Source organism: Ciona robusta, chromosome 1 (genome assembly GCF_009617815.1).
Source record: "Ciona robusta chromosome 1, ASM961781v2".
In the NCBI taxonomy this organism is placed as follows: domain Eukaryota; kingdom Metazoa; phylum Chordata; class Ascidiacea; order Phlebobranchia; family Cionidae; genus Ciona; species Ciona robusta.
Genome location: NC_143235.1, coordinates 4,225,672 through 4,251,061, shown reverse-complemented (window position 1 = coordinate 4,251,061; position 25,390 = coordinate 4,225,672). Strand labels below are relative to the sequence as shown.

Below are 25,390 nucleotides of genomic sequence, written 5' to 3'. Positions count from 1 at the left end.
CATGGATAAGCTCACATTGGCTACAAGTAAAGCTGTTAAAAATGCCAAAACTGAAGTGCAAAAGTGGGAACAGACTTGTGATGCTTGCCAAGGTTACTTATCATCATTAGAAAATCTGTCGGAACAACTCAAATGTTGTTCTGTATCAAAAATTGAAAATACACCATTAGGAATGCAGTTTCCAAATGTAAAAGAGAAGCTGAACCTAAAACTTTATCAAGAAGTTGACATATGTTTAAACTGTATGACAGAAAAACTTATTACTTTAAAAACCTGTCAAAGAAACTTTCAAAAATCTGCAGAAAAATTTTGCCGGGATGTTAAAGGAGCCAATCCTGAAAATTTAAAATGGTCTGCTACCTCTCCAAGTCCCTCAGATGTTTCGTTATGGCTCTTTGAGCTTTCACAGCACATGAACATTCAAGTAGCTGAAAAACAAGCACTTCTATGTTCTGTGCCACCATTACAAGTTACAGATGATCCTTCAAAAAACATTAATACCTTTGTAAGGCATTGGAAAAAGCATGAAAAATTACAAAAATATATGGATGAAATAACAGAGTATACATCAAATTATACATAGTTGAACATATGATTTAGTGGCCTGTAAGTGCCATTACTGTAAATGTAAGAAAAAACATTCGGACTGGGATGTGAGAAGAACTTTTTTATCAAAAAAATGTCACACACCTTTTAATAGCTTTCTTTCATTGTACCTTTCAACTGTTTATTTACATTGTATTTTATTCAAACCCGACATTTTCCTACAGATGATAATGTTATAGAATGCATAGGCATGTGTCTGTCTCATATACTGCTCACATTTGTGGCCATTCATCTAATACATTCAACGACAGTGGAGAAAAAATGCTCCTGGCTCTCACTGCAAGAAGGCAAAGATTACTGTAACATTCCCCATTCTGAAATAAACTGTTACCTACAACATGCATTTGATCACTCACGCAATACTAATGGCCTGCTGCCCCTTTGGGTAGAAATGTGTTTTTTTACAACTCCGAAAAATTTTGTTGGAAAAGAACAAGACTACAACTGCACAGTGCTTCTAGAAGGTGGACCAGTTATTTGTAACACGACCAGATCAAAAACCAAAAATTTTACCAGCAACTGCACTTTAGGGTTGTTCTGGCAAACCCACATGTTGTTTCCAAGTGGCTACATTGAAGACAACCTGCTTGGTAGGTAGATACACCTATTTCAGGCAAATTGTACCAAGATATCTCTGTTTTATTTAGAGATATCTTTTTTGGGCAAAATATTGAATACCTATCACAGAAATACAAATAAAAATATGTAGCTTTTTTAGGTTTCTTGGCAAAAAAAGATTTCTGAGCCCTTTCATAACCCTAAAACTACTAGTTAATTTTATTTTTACTTCAATTTTATCTGAAAAGTAAATGCATAAAAGAAAAAATTAATGTTTAGGCAAATCCGGCTCTTGCAAGGATGAATACCAAGCTGTCTGGCATGACACCAACACTGTGTATGCTGCAGATCGCTACTTAGCTATTTATGGGAATGAAACTTTGGACTTTAGTGGCAACAACGACTGGTTAAGAATCAGTAAAGTGCAGTAAGTACAGATTCCCATAAAGTTACATACCAAGGGTGGTTTTCTTGGCTACCGACTAAACTAGTTGGTCGTAATAACTATTGGTTATCGGGATTTTTTGGTCAGCCAACTAAAATTTAGTCTGTGAATTTTGACATTTAGTTGGCCGACTAAGTTTTTGTGCTTGACTTATTAAAGAAGTTAGTCGGTAAAAATCTACCGAATAAACTTTAGGTGACTAAAAAAGCAAAATTGACTTTAGGCGGCGACAAGTTGGTACGAGGTGTAGGAAACAAAAAATTCCTGTTATAACCACTGTCATTTAATTTAAGATGCTTGTATTTGATAAAATATGGACTCTTATTGGAGGTTTTATATATAGTTATTGTTTTGTAAATCTTAATGTGCATTTAATTATGACAGTTAAATATTTGATGCTAAGTTTGAGCTATTAGTTTTAAACTTACCTCTATGCATTAGTTAATAGTTTAATACATGTTGTTATTCAGGTCTTTTACTTGGACATCTGGCGTAATTGCCGTTGTGGTTCTGAGTATTGTAACCGTCATATTTGGTGCAACATTCTGTATATACAAAGTAAAGAAAGTTGTCAAAAAGTCGTTAACATTCGACTGTGAAGAAGACGTCAATGTTAAACAGTTGGTAAGTTAATTATGTGAAACAACTTTTTTGTTTCCTTTTTAAAACCACTGTTTGAACTGAAAAAAATGTGTAACTGTATATTCAATAAATGTAACTTACTTTATCCTTGCATGGCCCGAAAATGACAGTCGTTAAATACAATTTTTATATCATTGTCTTGAAGTATCTTGCCCAAGGACACATACGCCCACCATGGTAGCAGCGACTAGCCTTGAACCAAAAAAACTCTGGGTTAGAGGCGGAGGCAGGTTTGATTTCTGCTAAATCGAATTTGGTTTTTCTGCACCACTTTTCAAGTGGTATACAATATACAACACAAGTAGCATACATACATACATACATTGCAAACCATTTTTAAAACTGTCTTATAAATGCGAATGAATGAATGTAACTTACTTTATCCTCACATGGCCAGAAAACGACAGTCGTTATAACACAAATGTTCATACACCTCGCGCCAGCCTACGAGTTACCATGTATGTTACTTATTTTTTTGGGTATTTTTGGGAAATATTGCTCTCGAGTATAAATATATCTTTTTTGCTACATTTTCCCCAGGAGTTGGTGCTGAAATACACAGAACCAAGTATATCAACTCAGTCGGACATCTCTGAGACCGCTGAAGCTATTTCTTCACATGAGTTATAACAGTTCATATATTTTATGCCACCATAAGTAATTAAGTACCTGGTGTGAAATTCTTTTATGTGACACAGTGTTAATTTAAATTTTAATAACTTTCTATATTTTGCAGCTGAATAAAAAAGTAAAGTTTTTTAATAAATATTTGTGTAGTATTTTCCAATTAAGATTTAATTTCCATTAATTAAACTCCAAAAGCAATAATTCCTAATCAATTTGTGACATCTTTGTGTATAAACTTATTCCAAAATCAACTAACTTTCTGTGCCACTATTAATAAACACTTTAATATATTTTTTTTAATATAAAATTTGATACACAAGCAGCTGGGCTGTCATACAAGTTATACAATCATTTGATGTTCTCAAGTTTTCCCTTGTGTTTTAGACCATTCAATTTCCAAGAACATGGTTCTGTTTTTTTGCATCTTTTTAAGCCATATTTTCTATACGCCTTTCAAATAATGTGATACACATCTTATTTCTTGTATTAAACTTCGATTTTATGTGTTTTTTTCTAACAACTTTTATTTCTTACAATTACCTGCACTAACCTTTGAATTGCCACGCTGATATGCGAATACACAGTTTTGTATTTTTTCTCTGTGAAACGGTCGTTGATAGTAGTGGGCAATAGCGGTTGGTACGCTGGAATACTGGGTTCAACTGCTACGCAATGGCTAAAGCTATGTACAATGTAAACGAGTGCAAAATTTGCAACGGCGAGCAATGAACTAAGATGCTGATTGGACGATAGAAACTATGCAAAAATACATACAGAATTAGAGCTAAATTAAAAAAGCCTAAATTAAACTGATTTAAAGTTAAAACTTTGTTTGAACAGAAAAACATAATCTATGACATTATTACGGGTATTACATGCAAATCATTGAAAAACAGATTTCCATTTTCAGCTAAAAGCAATATCCACACTTTTCCACTCCAAACCGGATTTAGACGTAATATCTAAATGTCAACTATAAATGTCACTTTGTTGCAAATATCTTACATACCTTCTTCCAAAGGCAATTTTTTAAATTGCTATGATTAAACAAAGAAATTTCCGCTTCCTGGCATAAACTAGGCCTTGAGAAACGCCAGGGGGTAAAAACTGCGGGCAGGAAATAGGTAAAAACTAAAGGAACGTGGTTGTCAGAGCTAAAAGTCTTTAAGATTCATTTGTTACAGGATCTCTGCGCTTACGCAAGCTTATTCCTTGTTCTGGTCTAATAGCTTGGGGACCAACAGCATTGTTTTCGACCCTGTAGAAAAAGAAGTATTAGCATTTACCAAAACATTTTGATTGCATAACATAACTGTTAATTGTTGTTGCAAAAATATGGCCTCCATATGTGCAAAAAAATATAGCTTAACTACTGTTGCAAAGATATAGCCGGCGTCATGTACTCTTTCTGCTTCCACAGACAAAACCTTATTTTTAAAGAAACCTATTGGGAATTTACAAAATGAAAGTGGCCCATTTTTATCGAATTAAATTTTTGTAAAATAATGAAAATTTAACCAGCCCAGACATAAACATACTAGATTTTTTTATGCACTTACTGGAAAGTAAGATACTCAATCTGCCTCACAAGTTGAGAAAGAGTCCTCTCAAGTTTCTCCTGGCTCTTCATGTAATTATAACAAGAACAAGTTCCTTCAATTGGGTTAAGTGTTGTCTCCTGCAAATAAATATAACTATAGTACTGTGGAGTAAGATGGATACCTTTAGCACATAAGACATAATAAATGGCGCATATGTTTTAATCAAGTTTTAAGAATTATTGACGCTCCTATAGTGGATACATTACATATTTCTGTAAATATTCTTTCCTTACTACCATATGGGATGGTAGAAGAGAATAAAAATATAACCCATCTTACCCCAACCTAACATACACAACACATAGACGTAACCCATTTTACCCCAACCTAGTGAACACATTAAAGTGACACATTTAAAACATACAATAACACATCACTCACATTTCCTATTATTGGTTCACTTTCTATGGAATCAAAGTAAATAGCAGTAACAGAAACGTTGTACTCAGTAGCAGCATTCAACTCTGTTATTCTAAAGACAACAGCATGTTACATAACATAATTTTCCCCCTTTAAAACAATAGCGAAGGTGAAAATATTTGAAAAAAGAAGGGGAATTAACAGAAAAACGTTTAAAAAAGAGGGTCAGTTAAAAAGCATGGCTGTTAAACCCAACGTTATATTTATCTTGTTTATATTTATGTGATTACATATTTATACGTTATACATTCCGAAGTTTTACAAAAATCATATTTATAGGTTATACATTCGAGTATATAGTATGACGTATTTGTCCTAGTATGGCAAGCCATCTTGCAGGTTCTAACATGTGTTAAAGATTGTGCACTATATATGATGGTTAAAAATGAAAAACTTTTAATTATTTTTAAACCATTACATTTTTTAGTTTCGTTTGAAATTCCTTTGCTTTTAAAACCCAATTAAACATCAACTATTTTTTAAAAACACCTGATGGAACAAAGCCATCCTTTTTTTGTGATGTCTACAGTGACAACATATTTATATAAGCCGCGCCCAATCAAAATGTACTGGGGCAATTTGATTGGTTCTATTCTATGTAGGTGATCTCCCATGGCATGCCATGGGTCCTTGGATTTTTGCCAAGATTGGCCCATTACCCTCAAAAATTTCATCTGTTCTGAACAGTAATGACTGTACCTGTCCGTATTTTAGGTATTTGCAAACGGTAAACTCACGGTAAGAACAACTCTCTCACGCCTTTCACACTAATAGCGTCGGTATCATCATTCCAGTAAGTTACTTCATAAGAAGTGGGCTTCAGGTTGGTGGGTGGTAGCCAATGCACAACAAACCCTGTGTCTGACACATCAGTAAAGTTAAGGGGCCCTATCGGTGGGAGGGCAAGTGTTGATGCCGTTTTTGTGGAAGTTCCAGAGGTAGAAGCTGAGTAGTAAGCTTCAACTGAGATGGTGTATTCGGTAGCTGTGTCGAGACCACTGCAAAAAATTTGTGCATCACTTTTTAAGCAAGAACGTCTTTAAAATTTTGCTTCAATCCATGATATAATTTTTTTTCACAACTACCGTGTCCATCTAACCTAACTATATGACGGAAACACCACATGAATGGATGTAGGAATGAATGTAACATATTTACCGTTGCGCGGCTGAGTAACTGCAGTCGGTATTTACACCATGTTTTGATTTATACACCTCATGTCCGCTTACAAGTTACCAAATATTTGTTTTCAGAATTATATAGCAATAACCCATTAGTTGCTTAAGGTATGTCTAAAAAACCATCATGAGGCAAAATAATAAGTTAGATTGATATGTGCATTCATGTATCATTTATTGATTCAATATTGATCCTCTTACGTCAGTGTGAATGAAGTGTCATCTGCTCCCACATTCACTTCTGTGATCATGCTTGGGTTCCTCACTGGAGCAGATGTTAGCTTGTAGAAATCAAGATGAGGAACGGCTGAGGGCGTCCATGATACTTCGATGTCGGTATAACCAACTTCGTCAATCTAAAATACACCGAGTTTTAAGTCACACATGAATGTAATGTATTTATCCTCGCCTCTCAGGGTATGCGGTCATTATAATACATAGAAGTTTTTGACATGTTTATGTATCTTTGTGTGTGGGTATTTTCATGGGTATCGATTAAGTAATAGACAATACATAAAGAAAAACTGGGTTGGAGCAAATACTGTTAAAGAGTTAATGAGATGAAAAAATTGACCGAAAAAATGGAACACACATCTTTATGTTAGTGTAAGCGTGAAAATTTCATTTTTTTAAATAATATATATAGTACTGTGTGGTAAGATGGACACCATTAGAACAGAACATTGCATTTTTCCATCTGTGTATTTACCAACTAACAACTCTTTTTTAAAGTCGTGCGGTTTGGGTTATATAACTCTGTAAATAATCTTTGTATACTACCAAGTAGTACAATAAAAAAGAACGAAAATATGAACCATCTTACAGCAATCTACTAAATATATAACGATATATGTATATTACAAATTATCAAGTTGTACTCACTAATTTAAACCAAGCCATGAAAATTCACCTGGAGTTCAATTTCTTCCTCAAGCGTTGTCCCACTTGTACTCATAGGAATGCTTACTTCTTCGTTAACAATTGCCTTCAATGTAATGTCATACTCAGTATCAGGTTGAAGGCCAGTGAGCACCAAACTGTTAAAAAAGTTTTGTAAAACTTTTTATGTTTTTGTATAGGCTTTATTTTACTTATATATATATATATATATAAATAAATATAGATTATTTATCTTGCATGGTGGGGCGTCATTAGTTGTCATAACTAGGGTGTTCTGTCTCATACACCTTGACCCACTGTTATGGTCTCAATTTAAGTGTCTTGCCGTAGGACGCATTTGCCCACAATAGTAGCAGCGACGAGCTTTGAACCCATTACCTCTGGGTTATACAAAAGTAAGCTAACCAACTGTGCCACAGCGCCATTTTTTAATGTTAAATGTTTGTTAAACTGACCTGGTAGTATTCCCATCTACATATCTTGTCTCAAGTTCACTTGCATCACATTTGTAAGTAACCATGTATCCATCCACAGAAACATTTGTAGGAGCGTGCCAATCCACCAATAGTGAGTGTGTGGTGGCCTGAAAAATTTGGTAAGTTATTCCCATTGGCCAAACTTGTATATTCTTATTCTATTGACTTATTTGTATCCACTTATGCTTTTAATATATTTATATATTCTTATACGATTGACTTATTTGTATCCTCTTATGCTTTTAATATATTTATACATTTTTATACTATTGACTTGTTTGTATCCTGTTATGCTATTAATGTATTTGTATGTTCTCACACTATTAATTTGTTTGTAGACCATCCTGTATGACTGATCTATTTCAACACGGTGATATAATAAATGTGGGCAAATGTAGCTAAATGAGTTGCGGCTATATTACATAGAGTAACTATTCGTGTTATATGGTACTGTGGGGTCAGATAGATTTTGTTGGCATAATACATTTCAAATTTTCTAATTAATTTTTTAACAATTTACAACTAGATTTGTGCGTATACATTTATAACTCTGTAAATATTCTTTCTTCACTACCAAATTGGATAAAACAGATTGAAATTATGGACCATCTTACCCCAAAGCTACCATATCGAAAAAAGGAGCATATCTGTCCTTGCATTATACCTTCTGGACCAAACTCTCTATATAAACTCAATGAAAACCCAACATTCAAAAAAATAAAAAACTTCAGTTTAAAAAAAAACAGTATTACATTCAAACAACTTACGTCAGTTACAAGAATGTCGGCTGCCACTGGAGCTAGAGTTTTGTTGAAGGTTGCAATGATCTGACTTTTAAGATCTCTGAAATTTATATTCTTATTAAATAAAACTTAGTTTATTGTTGCTTTTCCTATACAAGGATCACAATATAATTATTCTATTAAGACAGAGTATATGTGTTGTTGTGACTTGGGATTTAACAAACATTACATATATTTTATTTAGTTAGTTATATGGGGTAAGATTCGTCAGCTCATAATATGTCATATTTTCTTACTGTGTTTTAACAATTAACAACGGTGTTTTATAGTCCCGATGGTATGGTTATATAGTTCTGTAAATATTTTTTTGTATACTACTAAATAAAACACAATAAAAACATTTGACAATCTTACCCCAACCTACTATATATTCAAACATAATAATTTAAACAAGATGAAAATAATTAAAATATAGAAAAGGGAATGTGTTGTCACCAAGATAATGCTCTCTTTTACCTACACTTTTTATAAATTTTATAAAATAGGAAAATAAAAACATTTAATAAATATTTCTAAATAGCATAGAGATGATTGGCTTCTTACCCAAGTAATGTTCTAACTCTGACGTCATATAGAGTTGCTGGATCCAAATTTTCACATGTGATGGTAGGAACCTCAGAATCAACGATCTATCAAAGCAATAAATGTAACTTGCTTTAGCCTCGAGTGGCCGAAAAACATCAGTCGTTATAACACAAAAGTTCATACACCTTGTGTCAGCTTTCGAGTTACTATGTATGTTACTTTGTGGGTGATAATAGCACGGAGGTTGTAGGGGCTGTGTCTTTGACAACATATTTAAAGGAATAAATAAATGAATGTAACACATTTACCAGTAATGGCCCTCGCAGTGGTTGTTAATGGGTTTTCTAAAAATATCATTTATAGAAAAAACACACACAAGAAGTTACATGCTATTTTTTAAAAAACAGTGTCTTTTTCTGCCCGCAAGATAAAAATGTCTGTTATTCTTTTATTCAAAACCAGACAAAAATTCAAATAACTTACAATCCCAGGCACTGGTTCTCCTGTTCCATCTGTTTTCACACACTCCCCCTCATAGCCAGTATGATCACCACTTGCAGGGTCAAACTGGGCGGTAAGTTCTGATATTTCCCTATGAATAACTTCTATATTTCGTGGAGCAGCAGGTTCTGGAATATATTAATGTTATAGTACTTCGGGGTAAGATAAATCCATATAACGTTCCATTTTTTCTCTTTGTGTTTTTAACAATTAAAAACACTTTTTTAGAGTTGTGAGAATATGGGGTATTTAACTCTGTAAACATTCTTGATTTACTACCAAATTGGACAACAAAAAATGAACTATATAATACCAACCTCCTATATATACAAAACAATTGCGCACACTTTTCTTCCAATTGGAAGTTTAATTAAATGTTATATATTTATTTTTTTCATTGTATTGTCTGTAAGGTGTAACGGTTACGGATTTTTTCCAAAACAAAGAAAACATTATTTCTTTTTTTTATCAAAAAGCGTGTTTTAACAACTGTTGTTTTACCGTTACTACCCGTATTTTTGCTTTTGTCAACTCTTTTATTCTTCGTTATTGTGACCAAAAAGATAAAAAAATGCATTTATTTAATTGTAATTGTTATGATGACTTTTAGTTTAGATTAGTTGCTACAAAATATACATTTAAACGTTTCTTAACTATTCCTTATTGAACTATAACTACATTCCTAACTTTCTGATTAAGGGTTAATTCCCTATACGCCGCGAGAAAAACAAAACTCATTAAAACCTTATTACAACTAAAATAGCTGCAATATTAACTGTGGGCAAAAAGGCCACAACAAGCTTTCAACCATACCCACTTGAATTGCATAAAAGGCTAGACCAATCTGCATTACAGTAATGGATGAAATCGACGACAAAAATATATGGCAACTTAAAAGCACAGTTAAATGCATATGAACATACAATGATGGCTAATAGGAGGATACATTATGACCCACTGAGTTTTGCCGCCATATAGAAGCTATGACGAAGGTTCTTATTACAGAACATTAAACAGGTAAACCAAACGTACTTGTTGAGTCTAATGTTCTTCCCAAGGGGCTAACAAACACACGTCCAGCTTCATGAACATTGGCTGTTACCTCGACAGCGTACAATGTAGACGGTTTTAGCGACTCAAATACGGCGCTGTTTTCGTCACCGTTTACTTCCAATGTCTTTAAAGAAATGAAAATGTTTTATTTCAGTGTTGTATACTAGTTGTTACCATATTATTACCTATATGAATGAATAAATAAATGTAATTTTAGTTTAGTGTTTTAGTAATATATATACATACTGATCCCTAAGCTGGATGCTACCTCAATATTATATATATGAATGAATACATGTAATTTTTTCTCGTATGGAGGGCATAGGCAGTTGTTATAATACAGGTTCTCTGTTTTATACACCCCGTGTATGCTTAAAGGAGTAACCCTGTATTTAACTTTGTGTAAATATATTAAATTAAGCCGATATTTAAAGGATGGTTATATGCTGACAATTGGACAACCAATAAGAAACTGCTGGGTTATACCAATCGGAGTTAAGTTGCCCAAAAACACCTACACCTATGTTGAGCACATATGTTGTTAAAACTCACCTCAAATCTTCGGTTTCTACCTTTGGGATAAATCTTTACTGTCCAGGAGTCAGTAGGGAAATTAATGTCGGTCCATTCCACGTGTGCGGTCGTGTCAGTTGTGTCAATTACCTGAACGACTGGGCCAGTCAATGCATCTGAGAAATATAAATATTAATATTTTAAAGACCATTTCTTTTTTGTAGCACTTTGCATCTATTAAACACATATGTTATTAAGGAAATAAATACATATATTATTGTAGATGTTTTGTTCTGTATTGTTAGTGACCAATGGATTGGAGCAAGTGTCGTTAAGTGGTCTACCACACTAGGACACATATGCCCACAATGGTAGCAGCGAGCCTTGAACCTCTAACCTCTGGGTTAGAGGCAAGCGCAGTAACCACTGTGCTAAATTGCGGGTATTGCTGTAGAAATATCTTGAACTAAATTAAATGTAACTTACTTTTTCCTCGCCTGGTCAGAAAATGAGAGTTGTTATAACACAGGTGTACTGTTTCATACACCTTGTGCCAGCTTACGAGTTACCATGTATGTTACTGTGTGGGTAATTTTAGAAAGTTTTTTCATTTTTTTTAAACTTACCAGTAGTTCCACTGGCTGAGCCAACCGGACTGCTAAACCTTCTTCCACCTTCTGTCACATGACCAATCACATCAACCTGGTACTCTGTACCAGGGGTGAGCATCTTGAACAACTTGTCTTGTGTCCCTGTTTGTGTCATTACCGTCTATGGACAAACAGTTTAGTAGTTAAAGAAAGACACCCGTTTTTTAGTGCATTTTTTGTTTAATTTTTAAAGTACTTGAAATTTTATTTTTAATTTGTTTACATTTTCAATTTTCTTTCTCTGTTTTAATTTTTTGTCTAATATTTGATTTAAAACAATTCTAGGAAGCCCTAAAAACGAGGTCCAAATCACCATATGTATTTTAATTTTAATAGCTCTTGATATATTTCTGACAATTCACAAAAAAAAACAACCTAATAATCTTATTTTAATTCTCTAAATCTAGACCCACAGAACCTTTGATTTTTTTTTATAAAGCAAGCATTAAAAGTTTAATATATAGTAAATGTTCTGGACAGCAGCTAAAAATTCCTTTGACTGAAACCAAATAAATAAACAAAATTAAGAATATTAAAATTAATTTTTCAGAATAAAAAAATCTTTATTTATAATTTTACCACGAACTACTTACAGTGACGTCTCCTGTTGATTTGGACAATAATGAAACTTCCCAATCATCCACTTCATACTGGATACCTCCCCACTTGGAATGTAAAGTTGAAAGTGAGGTATTCGCCACAACAACTTCTGGAGGTCCAAGCTTATCTGCAAGTGATATTTTGTTTAAATTTCTTGGTTGTATATGCAAATGTAAATGACTCTTTTTTATTCAGTATTTTGTATGTTAGGGTGTAACCGTCACGCCTTATATCCAAGGCATTATTTCTTCCTGTTGTTTTACAGCTGTTGTTTTACTGTTACTACCCGTGTTTACGCTTTTGTAAACTCTCTTGGTTTTCGTTATCGTGACTAAAACTTTTTCATTACCGTGACTAAGAATAAATTTTATATTTCATGTTAGGTTGGGCGTTTTTGCTAACTGATACTTAATTATGTATTCCAATGACCATTGTTTTTGTTATAATTTTGTGAAACCTCCTTTTTGTTGGTTAAGAGTTGAGATATGAGGTAAAGAATCTCGCAATAACACCAACTGTCTGACAAAAAAAAATCTATTTGATCACCAGCATGCCCAATTATGAGAATCTTGGGTATGGTATTTAAGGGGATACAGCAACAGTTCAAAACCCACTTATAAGCATTTAAATGCACAACAGGCACATGTCCACACTGCCTGGTATTTTTCTATTGTCAAAAATTATACCTGATGTTTTGCAAATGTAAGATGCATAATTACAGCAGTGACCAAAATTAAAAGAGTATTTTCTATTGTCTACGTTTTCTTTGTTACATATGATATTACCTGTTCTCTCTTCATCAGTGCCAACTTGCCCAACAAGATCACCATGCATGGGAACAACTCTAGCGCTGTACATGGTGTCTGATTCCAAACCTGTCAAGACTGTTTCATGGATGTCAGGTCCAAAATTCTGGACTATCAACTGTAAAGTTTGAAAAACGGATGAATAAATGTAATTTATTTGTCTTTATGTCTTTACGGGGCGGGACAACAACGGTTGTTATAAAACCGATTTATTGTTTTTATTGTTATTTGTGTATTAGGTAATAAACACAAAATGTTTACAGAATCATTCAACTTTCTACAAGTGTTGTTAATTGTTAAAAACACGGTTAGAAAACATGGGATAAAAATTGCTAAAGGTATTCATCTTATCCCATAATATTATATTATCACCCCTTCTCTTCATTAGTTCATTTTATAAATAAAATGATTTTTGCTAGTGTTTTTTCGAAGCAATAAATAGGAAACTAGGTTATGTTTTTCATAGTATCATCACACGCTGCACTACAATAAACAAAACAAACTACTTACAGCTGGTGGTGGGCCAACTCCAACCCCTCCAGTATCTTCTTCAGAAACTGGTCGATAAGATAACTCGTACCCGGTCAATCCGTCACCACCAGCTGGTGCCCAAGTTGCCGTCATGGTGGTTAAAGTTGGTTGGGTAAGTAGAACAACGGTCTCACCAAGAGCAACTGTGAAAAAATGAACAAATGGATGAATGTTTGAATAATTCACTTCAGTTTGTTTCTTTTTTTGTATGAATGACTGACTTTAGTTTTTGGAAGTAGCATTAAAATAACAGTCGTTCGAAAACACAACACTTATAAGTCGTGACCAATACACCTTAGAAAACAGAGATTTATCAAATACGATTGTTTTGGTCCATTGTTTTTTAGTAATTGTGGCATGTTATCACATTACTTGGTAACTTACGTGTTTTAAATTGCCTTTCGGTTGGAACAGATACATCATTTTTGGTGGCAACAACAAGTGATATATTGTACTTGACATCTGGGTCAAGGTCTACTAGATCCACTGTGGTGTTACCTGTTAAGATGTATGAAATAAACACGACATAAAACTAGGCTTATAAAATATTCCTTATTACACTTTAAACTGTGATAATTCTATTCCCCAGTTTCTCTATATATGAATAAATGAATAAATAAATGTAACTTACTTTATTCTTGTGTGCCGGAAAAACGACAGTCGTTATAGCATGGGTGTTCAAACATTTCCTGGCAGCTTACGAGTTACCAAGCATGTTACTTTGTGGGTGATTACTTTTTATGTGTGACTGATAAATTGGACAACCCAATAGTTACCACTGGGTTGAAGCAATTGCTGTTAAGTGTCTTGCCCAAGGACACATACGCCCACAACCACAATGGTAGCAACGACGAGGTTCGTGGCAGGCGTGCTAACCAACTGTGCTACGGCGCCGGTGTATATATGATATTTAACATTTCTAAAATAAAAAATTGCTAAATCTAAACCTAGAATGCTGTTTCTGAACCTAGGTACTTGCCGTAAACTTCTTTTAATTCAATCTTCCCTTGCCCATCAGAACGCGTGTACATCAAAAGGTAGTGGTCAACCAGAAACTCTTTTGATGGATCCACTGTCCATGAAGCAACCGCACTGGTGTGGGTTACATGGATTGCTTGAAGACTTGTGGGTGTTGGTGGTGGTAAGTCTGGAATGTTGATATACTGAGTGATAGTTGGCACAGCTGGTTTATCAGTGAAAGTGTGTATCAAGTTACATAGTTTTTCAAATTCAAAACTTAAAATGAAAATATTGCTCTAAAAAATGAAAAATATTGCTCTAGGCATATATGGACTTATTGCTAACATGATACTTTTAGACCTATATAACTTCACTATACTAGTAGGTGGGTACAATTGGGCAGAGTCAATGAAGTGTTAAATGCATTAAGTCATTTTATAAAAAGCATATTGTTATCATCCAAGATTCTAAATGAATGTATGTAATGAATGTAACTTACTTTATCCTCGCGTGGCCGGAAAACGACAGTCGTTATCACACGGGTTTAACACTTCGTGCCAGCTTACGAGTTACCATGTATCTTACTTTGTGGGTAATTATTTTTTTGGGATTTTTTCTTTTTTTTTATGTATTTCTGATAATTTAGACAACCCATTAGTAACCACTGGGTTGGAGCAATTGCCGTTAACTGTCTTGCCCAAGGACACATACGCCCACAATGGTAGCAGCATCGAGCCTTGAACCCATTATTTCTGGGTTACAGGCAGGCGTGCTAACCACTATACCACGGCGCCGGACAAAATAACATATTGTTTCTTAATATCTGTAGTCTAGATATACATATACAGTGCTGTGGGGTAAGATAAGATATCATGAGAAACTAGAATCCTGGTTGTCTTTTAACGATGCTCTTTTACAATCTTAAGCTACGGGTATATGATTTATATTCTTTGTTTTATACCAAATGGTCCAAGAAAGAAGAACGAAACATGTCCTATCTTACTCCACTTTATACTCCAATAATTTATTCCCAAACCAGTCCGATAAAATTAAAGTCTTTTTTTAAACAGAATATATGACATTCTTTACAACTACACAAAAAGTGACTCCTCAGTATGAAAATTATTTCTACATAAAATAAAGATAATCTTATATTAAAGGGACTTTGGCGTTGTTTATAGATCATGCTTATTTGTCCATTCTTACATCTACAATGTGAACCACTCCCATCCAGTTCCATGTTGAGCGGGCATGAACACAGGAAGTTGCCATGGCCAGTTACAGTGCAAATATGTGAGCATGGGTTGGACAGACAAGGGTCGGCATCTGTGTGGTGGAATGTGGTGAATTACAAACACACAAGTGATGACAAAACGTGCTATGGCAGTGGTTCTCAAAGTGATCAGGTCTGTCTGCACCTATGTTGGACTTTTTTTTTAAAAGCGGGTTTTGTGGCTCCTAAGGTTTGTTTTATTGCATGTGACTTTGTTCTTTTTCTGTGTGGAGAATTCTTGTAATTTTGTGCTTAAATGTGCTTATAATTATTAAAAAATGATCAAAAATCTTTTTTTTGAGAACCACTGTTTAATTCAATCAAGTTATGAAAATTATCACACAACACGAAAATGGGGACTCAGGTATTACGGATTCAAATCCCGTCGTAGTGACTTACGAATATTGATTACAGCAAGTGCACATGTGAGCTGATTGACACAATTATAGCAAGCAATGTGAAATGTATACCACACCATAACAAGTCGTTTGATCGTCGTTGAGAGCAAAGCCATCGTAGCATTCACATATGTATGATCCTTCGGTGTTATGACATAACTGTTCGCAGGTGTAGTTGCCAATTTCGCACTCGTCCACGTCTGCGCATGCACGCAATTACGACATGCAGGTAAATGCTCGTGCAAAATTGTTCTTGATTTGAAAGCATGTTTTACAAATGTAAGGTGCAGAATTACAGCAGTGACCAAAATTACGATGTTGTGGGTGCAAGTGTGAACGAATGCAACTTTTCATCCTCGCATGGCAGGGTAATAACAGTCGCTATAACACGGGTGTCTTGTTTCATACACCCCGCGCCCTCTTACGAGTTAGCCAATATGTAATTTTATGAGTGATCATTTTTTTGATTTTTCATTTTAATTAGTGTATAGCTGATAATTTAAACAACCCATTAGTGAGTACTGAGTTGGAGCAATTGCCTTTAAGTGTCTTGCCCACTGACACATACGCCCACAATGGTAGCAGCGTCGAGCCTTAAGCCCGTAGGTGCTTAACTGATTTTTAATTACAATAAGATTGATTTGAGCATCGAAACTTGATTGCTTGCATAGCTGTGCCTCAAAGATCGTGCCAGTCCATATTTTGGGCGTAATAACTCAACAGTTGTACCCTACCCGTGAGGACGATGTTACGCGCAGCGGTACACAGGGTAGGCCTACTGTACGTGTTAACTATACACTGCGGCAATGTTTTCGGTGCAATGGAATTTTAATGAGCCGACAAAAACGTAGTTTTCGGCAAAATCCAACTTAGGGTTAAAGTTAATAACGTCATGCCTCACCGCACAGGATGCGGTCCTTCAAGTTGACGTCGACCCTCTTAATTGCGTTAAAATTCTGCACCCTAAAAGTGTGCAGTTCTTTTGGTTCAGACGCCATCTCCAGCAACTCTTTTCGGTTCGCTTTCCTGCCAATGCCGATAGCGAATATTTCAAATCCTCGAGCCTGTGGAAAATAGAAACCAGACCTGGTGTTAAAAGATGGAAACAATGTCCGACATATTAGGCCGAGAAACCCAAGCTATAAAACCCGATAAAGAAAATCTACTCACAGGCGCTTAAAAACGAACTCCAAATAAGATAAACCAACATTAAAAACAAATACGCCAAAGAGACTCCTAAATAAAGATAAACTGATACCTTAAATAGCGACCTCTTAGTTATATAGACACAGTACACAAACACAAATACCTTCGCCTCTTTCGTCCACTTCGTGACCCCGCCGCGACTATAATCTTGCGATTTCCCGTCAGTGATAATAACAACGACTGTATGAACTATCGGGTTGTCCACTCTTGCCCCGTGCTCCACGGTCAATGTTTCCGTCACAAGCTTCCGAAGCGCAAGGCCCGTCATCGTACCTTGTGTATTAACATGAATAAATCTCAGTTTTAAAAGGGAGCCAAAATTGTGTGTGTATTTTTAAGTTGTAGTCCTGGAGTTTTCTGATAATATATCCATATAAGTAGGGTGAGGGAAGCTGGGGCACCTTTTTACCCTATTTTCTTGCTTCATTAGGTATAGTAATCAAAGAACATTCGGGGAATTATAAAAAAACGTTTGTTCACGACTCCCATATACCGTTGTTAATTGTTTAAAATACGATCCGGATATTTGGATATTATGTGCTAAAGGTGTCACGTCTGTGACATTTTATCAGAATCTACTACTTTTCGCATAACGCTAGTTGGGATATAAAGTAGTACATCAGAATGTACCACTTTTCATTTTTACAATAACCAAGGTTATCTACCTATTGGCAACATGCACAGTGCTACCAACAGGTGTTCTATTATAAATAAACAGTTGAAACCGTTGCGATGTCCCGTATATAATTTAAATTGCCAGTAACGATGCATTTTCACAATGTGAGTCCTTTGTTTTTCACCAAAATCTTAGCAAATATTGACTTCAAATAGTTTTAATCAGCACATTTTTCAAATACGTAGATTTAACGACTTTAACCCGAGACTCCGCGGTCACTCTGGTCAGGTCGTTTCTTTATGCACACTTTCCATTAAGCCATAACTGTTGCCTAATGAAAAGATTTATTACATACTGTTTTCAAGGTGCAACGACCACGCGTTTATTGAAAAGTTTTGTACTTCTGTTTTATCCACAAACGTGCTATAAAGACTGTCGTTTAAGCGTTACTTTCCTTTTCTTGTGTACCAGTCTTTTAAAGAAACACTTTTACGATTTTGTATATATACAGTAGGGTGGGGGGAGATGGGACACCCTTTCGTTCTATTTTTTCGTCCCAATTGGTAATAAACAAAGAATATTCATAGAATAACAAAACTGTATCTAACCGTAACGACTCCCATAGACCGCTGTTAATTATTTAAAACACGATCAGGATGTTTGGATATTATGTGCTAAATGTGTCCGATCGCCCCGAAAGTACTATATACTACTTGTGGTCTTTTGCACGCAGGAAATTGGCCAAAGCAATAATAAACTTAAATGTGAGTTAGAAACTACATATTCGTAAGTACCGCGATCGCATAACGTTTCTTACCCGTCTCCATATAACGAATGTTGTCGATTGCCTCCATCAGCTCATGCCTGACGTAAAATTGGTTCAGTAGAATTTCCTCTCGTACACCGCTGCCGAATTGTATCTGCAAAATATCATAGTTTTAAACAAACACCAAGATTTAGCTATACTAATTATAAAGCATATGAATACGTATATTAAGTTATATTGCTCACAAAAAAATATACCGAATAATAAATTGACATATGCCGTATATATACTGCATTTTGGTGAATTACTTTAATGGATGGCCACATACGCTGCATAATGTTTACAAAAGACACGTTTCATCTGCACAACTATTCATAAGAGGTATACATTTTCCCATTAACCGCACAAGCAAGGTGCAAATTTGGCGTAAGCCGATATTTTCAGCTGGTATTAAACCGGCCCCTTATGGGAAATCCTAAAATGCAAGATTTATTGCTTTATGAACAAAACTAAACTGCTTATGTTGCCGGGTAACTTGCAATCATGATCCGTACAAGTTTCGGGTGGTCGGCAATTAGGAGAAAGAAAACCAGCTGAACCAGCTTTTCACTTGACCAATTGACGCTGCGGAATTTTGTGCGAGAAAGCCAAGAAGCGAGGAAGATTTATCGCATCTTGGTGCCTGAGTTCGACAACCGTGGTAATATGAGCGGGCGTGCAGGTTTGACGTTTTATAGATTACGCCTTCGTACGGTGTGAAGGCCTAAAAGAGCGGCGTAAAAGGGCGGGCAAAAAAACTAGTATAATTCTAATGCATTCAAAATTGTTTCAATTTCATTTAGTTGGGATAATGATGCGCAGTTTAAAATATACCGTTGTTGGACACGGTAGAAAAAGCTATATTTTTCTACACACATTTTTTTTACTTTTGCAAAATTTTAATATTTTTTTTACTTTTGCAAAAGTACACTCACGAGCATTTTACAGCCCATAATGCAAAAATCCAAATCTTATACCCACTGCTGGACGTGCCGTTATATAATCACTCGCTATAGGTGTATGTTGTGTGTGTGTAACGCAACCTCGCAAAAAGTTTTGTGTTTGCGTTCGCGCTTTTCCGCTCCGATGGACACTCGAAAGGATAAGACAATTAACCAAACACCCACCACGCCAACTTGCATGTCGTTCGGGCCAAAAGCTTCAAAGATATCGGTGAAGTTTTTGACATAATCTTTTACAGTTTGAAAGTTCTTTGGCCGCACACTTCTAGATCCATCGAGCATAAACACAATATCCAAAGGTCTTGGGCGACATGTTTCATTCTCTGCAAAGTTAATCAGCACCGTAAAAAATGCTCTTTTTAGTTTTCATGCGTTTTAACTTCATATGTGGATTATATTCGACGTATTGGCCTAAACTGAATTTTAGTAGACCGTACGAAATGGTGGGGAAAGATGGGACACCTTTGAATTCTATTTTCTCGTCTCATTTGGTATAAACAAAGAAATCTAAAACAATTATAAAACTGCTTTCACATGTCTTCCATCTACCGTTGTTAATTGTTTAAAACACGATCAGGATATTTAGATATTATGGGCCAAAAGTGTCCCATCTTTGGCCACCCTACTATATAAATGTTGTAAGAACATAGTCATAAACGGAAATTTAAAAAATAAAACCTAGAAATAAAATAAACATGTTACGTACACATATTTAGTAAAATAACTACAGCATACAGAAGTACTTTATCCTTCGTACGTATCTTTCGTATCAAATACCCATAGCACAAACTATCAACAGGTAATTTGCGTTCAAATCGCGGTTATAAAACCAATTTCCATTCCTTTATTGACTGCGGTTCAAATCGCGCAACCAAACAGCGTGTCGCTCTTTAGTTTAAGCAAAGGTTCAAACCAATTGACAACATTATCCCACGAAACCAAAGTGCTAGAAGCTTGAACATGAGCCACGGGTGGTTAGCCGAGCATTGCTGAGGTCACTAACGACAACTTTGGCAAAAATCAAGCGAACGATTGTTTAGAATGAAGACGTCTTTGTATAAAGAGCTAAAACCGCGACGCTTCGAACGGAAATGGCATTTTCGGCACATAGACAATACGACCGTAACCTTTGAAACATTCTATCGAATTAGGACTAAGTTTTCTTGTGTTATATATAGACCTAAGACCTGCAGGCGTCAAATAATGAACTTAAATTGAAAATCCAGACAGTTCCCGCCTTCGGTACACCACCGATAGACCAACGTGGCCTCCAGGGCAGTTTATCTTCGAGGAATAACCGAAATCTTAATCGCAATCTACTAAATTTTCTATGGTCTATGGATGAATGTAACTTATTTATTCTTACATGGCGGACAACCGCAGTTGGTATAACACGTATGTAACTTTGTTGGTAATTTTTTATGCTTTTGGAATGTATGGCTGACAGCTTAAACAACCAAAAACGGACAATTGGGGTGAAGAAAGTAGCGTTAAGTGTCTTGCCAAAGGACACGGCGCCGGAAATTACTTTGAAACAATAAACAAAAAAAGAGTCGCCCATTTAGCGTGGGAACGATTTTCTCAGCAGATGTGGTCACGTGAAAATAAACTATTTACACAAAAATGTCAAACTCCAATTTCTCGATTTTTGGCTGAGCCGAACACGTTAGGTGAATCAATGTATATTTACGTACGCTTAGTGGCATTGATTTTATTTCTATATTTTATAAAGTATAGTAGGGTGTGGAAAGATGGGACACCTTCAGCACATTATATCCAAATATCCTCTAATCGTGTTTTAAACAATTAACAACGGTGCATTGGAGTTGTGAACATACAGTTTCATAATTTTTTGAATGTTTTTTGCTTACTACCAAATTGGAAGAGAAAATAGAATGAACAGGTGTCCATCTTCCCCCACCCTACTGTATATATATTTTGTTTCATGTGTTTTTTTATGCGTTCCCTTAAAAACGATCTTTTGTTTTTTAGAGCCGAATACGGTTATATACAATTATGCAGTTTTCCGTAATTAACCACCAATTGCAACCACACATGAAATAAAAACATGGACCATCTTACCCAGCTCCCTATTTACTGCACGAAATATGTATACGTGTGTTAACTTTAAAGTATGATTTATTCGCGGCGTGGGCGTAAACGTTTAAGATAACCACCGGAAGTTTATAAATCGTTTCTTTGACGTCAATATACCATCTGCTGCAAACAAACATTTTCAGTAAAAACGAGTAAAAAAGATTCATAAACAGGCGTTAAATTCGCATACAGTATAAATATATATATATAGCAGTGAATTAATGTTTGTGTAAAATTAGACTTAACAATATACATTTGTTCAAGCTGGTGACAGGAAAAACAAATAATCCAAAAATAAACGCCAACAAGTGAAAGGTACGTTCACCGCACCGGACGTTCTTTTCTTTGGCATTCTTATCGTTTGATCTGATTTGCAGTAATGTGGCACATAGAGCGACTCGGTTCGCTCATAAAGTGCGTTTTTAGAGGCACGTTACTTTAACTGATCCTTTGAAATGCGCATTATGCTTGAAGGATACGTGTTTTGGGTTTGAGGTAAAAGATGAGACGTTTGGAAGCGCCCCATTACTCCAACTTTTAGAGATATAACTGAATTCCTGCGGTACCGAGCGATCACTCGGCGCATGTATGCGCTCGATCATTGTCGAACAGTGATGCGCGTATATACGATGCGGTGAAACCACACAAGTTGTAAAACAATCAGCACTTTACTATTTACTGTAAATGCCTGAACCCATTTTCCCACAGAAGCAGTTATGCGCCTTACCGTTGGCGGCGTCGTTCGCAGATACCAGCAGCAGAATTCCGACCGCCAGCAGAGAGCTTGCAATCCGCATTTTAGTTTTTCAATTACAAGTCTCAAATTTGATTCAGGTCAAAACCCTGCGAATACAAAATGTTTGCCGTCGGGATTAGACGAGATCTGAAATTCAATGCTTAAGAAATCCGCCAGGGGATTGAGACTGCACTTTATCGGGTAATTCACTTGTTGGTAACTGTAACTTTGTGTAACATAACCGAACTTGAAGCCAAAATTACGAAATAAATCACCCTACACAATGCGGCCTACTCTGACGTGCGATTTTATCACTTTTTAATGAACATAAAGCTACGTTCAATCCAATCCACAAATGTGTATATATATAACAAGTTGCAAAAAGATGGTTTTCATATTTTTTTCGTCTATTTGATATAAAATAGAGAATTTTCACAGACTATAATATAACCGTACCCTCACGACTTAAAAATAGCGTTGGTTGTGTTGGTTGTTTAAAACACGACTATAAATCATAGGATATTGTGTGCTATCTTATCCCGCAGTACTATAACCCACGAAAATACGCTGAGGTCTACCCACGTTCTACATCATACGAAACGAAGAAACAGCGATCGGTCAAGTTCAATCCGCGACGACGTTTAAGTTAAATATAAAAAACGATCCCCTCCCGCAAAAATTCCATACCGACCGATCACTAAGACTGCTTACCACAGGCGTATATTATTTTTCTATCACTTAAACTAAAGCATATATCCCTGGCTGCACTAAACAACGTTAACTTTCAAGTTCGTCCATCTGTACAATAAACATACAGGTTTCGTACTTGCCTTACGAGACACCAAATTGACCGTATTAATCGTGCCACCGTTTTCTGCAAGGCGTGAATCAGACTTCACACAATGGCGATAACCAAAGTGCCCGGGAAAAAAAGCGGGTCGTGCCGGGTGTGCTGTTACGTCATTCGGAAAGCCGTGTCTGTTTCGAGGCGAACTAGAGCCCGAACAAAAATTGGCCCGGTGCCAACGTTGCTAAACAAACGCTAGAGGCTATCTGTCATAAAAGCAAAACGATTCAAAATAGTGCCTATAAATTTATCTCATACTAATTTTACCGTATAGCTATAACGCTAACTATTTTAACTTGGCATTCACGGACAACTTAAAACAGACGAGTGCGTTAAGCGTTGATTAGCAAGCGCTTATCTGCTGCGGGCAAAACACAACGGGAAGAAGCTGCGTCTCTTCTTGGCTCTCTCGCAGTTCATCTTTTGCAACTGTTTACCAAATAATCGATCTAAAAGCAACGATATTGCCTCGGCCACTCAGGAAACCAGCGAAACGCCGTTCAGCCTGTCCGTCTTTTCACTTCGGTCCATTCGGCATTACCTAACAACGCTACATTTGTCACTGTGCATCATTGCTATTTCTGTGGGACCTTTCAGCACTGCATGCCAAAGGCACGTAACCGACACTTTCGGCTGGTCTATCAGTATTTAATTGAGCTTTTAACCCATATGGGGATTTATGCTGGGTATTAGAGCCAACGACATAACATACCAGCAGCCAAGTTGTGGCGTAGATACGTCAGCACACATTTCAATTCCTAATTAAACCTAACGAGATGTATATTTGATTCTGGCTGTCAGTCGAAACGTGGAAGTCCTTTCTGTCTCGACAACAAGCTTTGAAACTAACGAACCGAACATAAGTCAAGTTCTATTACCGAAGACATATATTGACTACGGGCCCATTTGACCTCACTCGCTCGAGAAGCGTGTATATAATTCTTGGTGGCCTATAAGTTTTTGTTTGGATTGGGCAACCATTATAAACACACTGTCTCTGTCATTAACAAACCTCCAGGAATAGCGCAAAATAGTTCCAGTTTTCTCCTTTACGAATTTCCATTACGCAATGACCAATTCCAGTGTTTTACATTAAGTTTATGACGTCATAATGGGAGAATAGGGCATGTGCCATGTACAGTACAATTGGCAGTCGGTGTCATTTGTAGTGCATGACTTCCGATTTTTCTCGGTTTTTGAAAGTAATTTCCTGGTTCCAGGCTGTAATCGTTTCAAATCTTGGCACAGTTGTGTAATGGGATACTGACGCATTGAAGAATAAAGAGGTAATGACCGTTTGTGAGTGAAAAGACGAGACGATATTCCAAAAACCTGGCGCTCTGAGAAACGGACCGGAAAATACCAAGATTGCAGGCCGTCTATAAAAATGTTATTTTCCCGTGAGACGGAACCAATGTATATTGGACGCGTGGTGTCTTGGTTTCCTATTTTGCAATCGGTAAATATGCAAGAAGCCAACAGAACATAGCACTGTCAAGTTCGAATGGGTGCGACTTATAATCGTAAGAAATATGCCAAAAATTTTAGCCTTCCGGAAAGTAGACGAGACAGAATACATAGTGGCGATTAGCCCTCGCGAACAGGGGGCCTTTGTTCTCTCTCGGTCGCTCTGCCGCATAAAACTAGTTTTAGCGCTCTCCTTTTGCAGCTAATACCGTTGGTACTGCGCAACGTAGCTGAACGGTCTAAGTTGCAATGCATTTTCTATAATCTTTGTCCTTTTGTCCTGCCTTACGTTTAGATCTTGTATGACGTCAGTATCCCAATTGTGTGAATTTGGCAGTAAACAAACTGTACTTAACTAAAGGTTACCTAAGCCCCTGTCACCCCAAAGGTGTCATCATTGCCTGTTTGAAACGACAGACTGTAATTTCGTAGCATCAAGCAAAATCAGTGCTTGGGGGGTCGTATGGGTCGCAGTACCATCAGATAAGACTACGGTTTATTTGCGGCAATTCTGCGTCAGCAAAGTCCAACAGAACAGGTTTATGTGATTAAAATTTTCAGACACGCCGTGTAAAACACAAGTCAAAA

The 25,390-nt window shown here is 36.1% G+C and overlaps 3 protein-coding genes across 5 annotated transcripts; 2 read left to right on the top strand and 1 right to left on the bottom strand.

The window, feature by feature from the left end:
- Position 1: 1 nt before the first annotated feature.
- Positions 2 to 771, top strand: LOC149741601 (AFG2-interacting ribosome maturation factor-like). Its single transcript, XM_089893829.1, has one exon. The coding sequence runs from the start codon at positions 2 to 4 to the stop codon at positions 581 to 583; it is 582 nt and encodes a 193-aa protein (XP_089749955.1). The 3' UTR covers positions 584 to 771.
- On the top strand, positions 604 to 3,485 carry LOC149741600 (uncharacterized). The gene is made up of 4 exons (XM_089893826.1): positions 604 to 1,196; positions 1,444 to 1,591; positions 2,080 to 2,233; positions 2,792 to 3,485. The coding sequence occupies exons 1-4, from the start codon at positions 797 to 799 to the stop codon at positions 2,879 to 2,881; spliced, it is 792 nt and encodes a 263-aa protein (XP_089749952.1). The 5' UTR covers positions 604 to 796; the 3' UTR covers positions 2,882 to 3,485.
- LOC149741599 (collagen alpha-1(XII) chain-like) lies at positions 3,450 to 22,713 on the bottom strand. 3 transcript variants are annotated; one of them, XM_089893800.1, is made up of 25 exons: positions 22,480 to 22,712; positions 19,821 to 19,978; positions 18,706 to 18,808; positions 17,376 to 17,545; positions 16,968 to 17,130; positions 16,144 to 16,266; positions 15,602 to 15,721; positions 14,415 to 14,582; positions 13,820 to 13,933; positions 13,415 to 13,578; positions 12,884 to 13,022; positions 12,092 to 12,225; positions 11,475 to 11,619; positions 10,888 to 11,024; positions 10,315 to 10,459; positions 9,265 to 9,410; positions 8,800 to 8,885; positions 8,221 to 8,296; positions 7,433 to 7,560; positions 6,988 to 7,114; positions 6,279 to 6,433; positions 5,637 to 5,897; positions 4,861 to 4,951; positions 4,438 to 4,556; positions 3,450 to 4,136 (listed from the first exon to the last, which is right to left on the bottom strand). In XM_089893800.1, the coding sequence occupies exons 1-25, from the start codon at positions 22,547 to 22,549 to the stop codon at positions 4,043 to 4,045; spliced, it is 3,336 nt and encodes a 1,111-aa protein (XP_089749926.1). In that variant the 5' UTR covers positions 22,550 to 22,712; the 3' UTR covers positions 3,450 to 4,042. The 3 variants fall into 3 exon arrangements, with proteins under 3 accessions (XP_089749926.1, XP_089749927.1, XP_089749928.1); XM_089893801.1 differs by lacking the exon at positions 16,144 to 16,266 and having other exon boundaries at positions 22,480 to 22,713; XM_089893802.1 differs by lacking the exons at positions 15,602 to 15,721; positions 16,144 to 16,266.
- Positions 22,714 to 25,390: the final 2,677 nt, after the last annotated feature.

Bases quoted from the DNA above. Each gene is read 5' to 3' on its own strand.
- LOC149741601 (XM_089893829.1), top strand. From the start codon at position 2: ATGGATAAGCTCACATTGGCTACAAGTAAAGCTGTTAAAAATGCCAAA.
- LOC149741600 (XM_089893826.1), top strand. From the start codon at position 797: ATGTGTCTGTCTCATATACTGCTCACATTTGTGGCCATTCATCTAATA. The intron at 1,197-1,443 runs GTAGGTAGATAC...ATTAATGTTTAG, and splicing joins CATTGAAGACAACCTGCTTG to GCAAATCCGGCTCTTGCAAG. The intron at 2,234-2,791 runs GTAAGTTAATTA...CATTTTCCCCAG, and splicing joins ACGTCAATGTTAAACAGTTG to GAGTTGGTGCTGAAATACAC.
- LOC149741599 (XM_089893800.1), bottom strand. From the start codon at position 22,549: ATGCGGATTGCAAGCTCTCTGCTGGCGGTCGGAATTCTGCTGCTGGTA. The intron at 19,979-22,479 runs GTAAGGCGCATA...TTAACTTTGCAG, and splicing joins TGCGAACGACGCCGCCAACG to AGAATGAAACATGTCGCCCA. The intron at 4,137-4,437 runs GTAAGTGCATAA...CTTTTTCTACAG, and splicing joins ATTGAGTATCTTACTTTCCA to GGTCGAAAACAATGCTGTTG.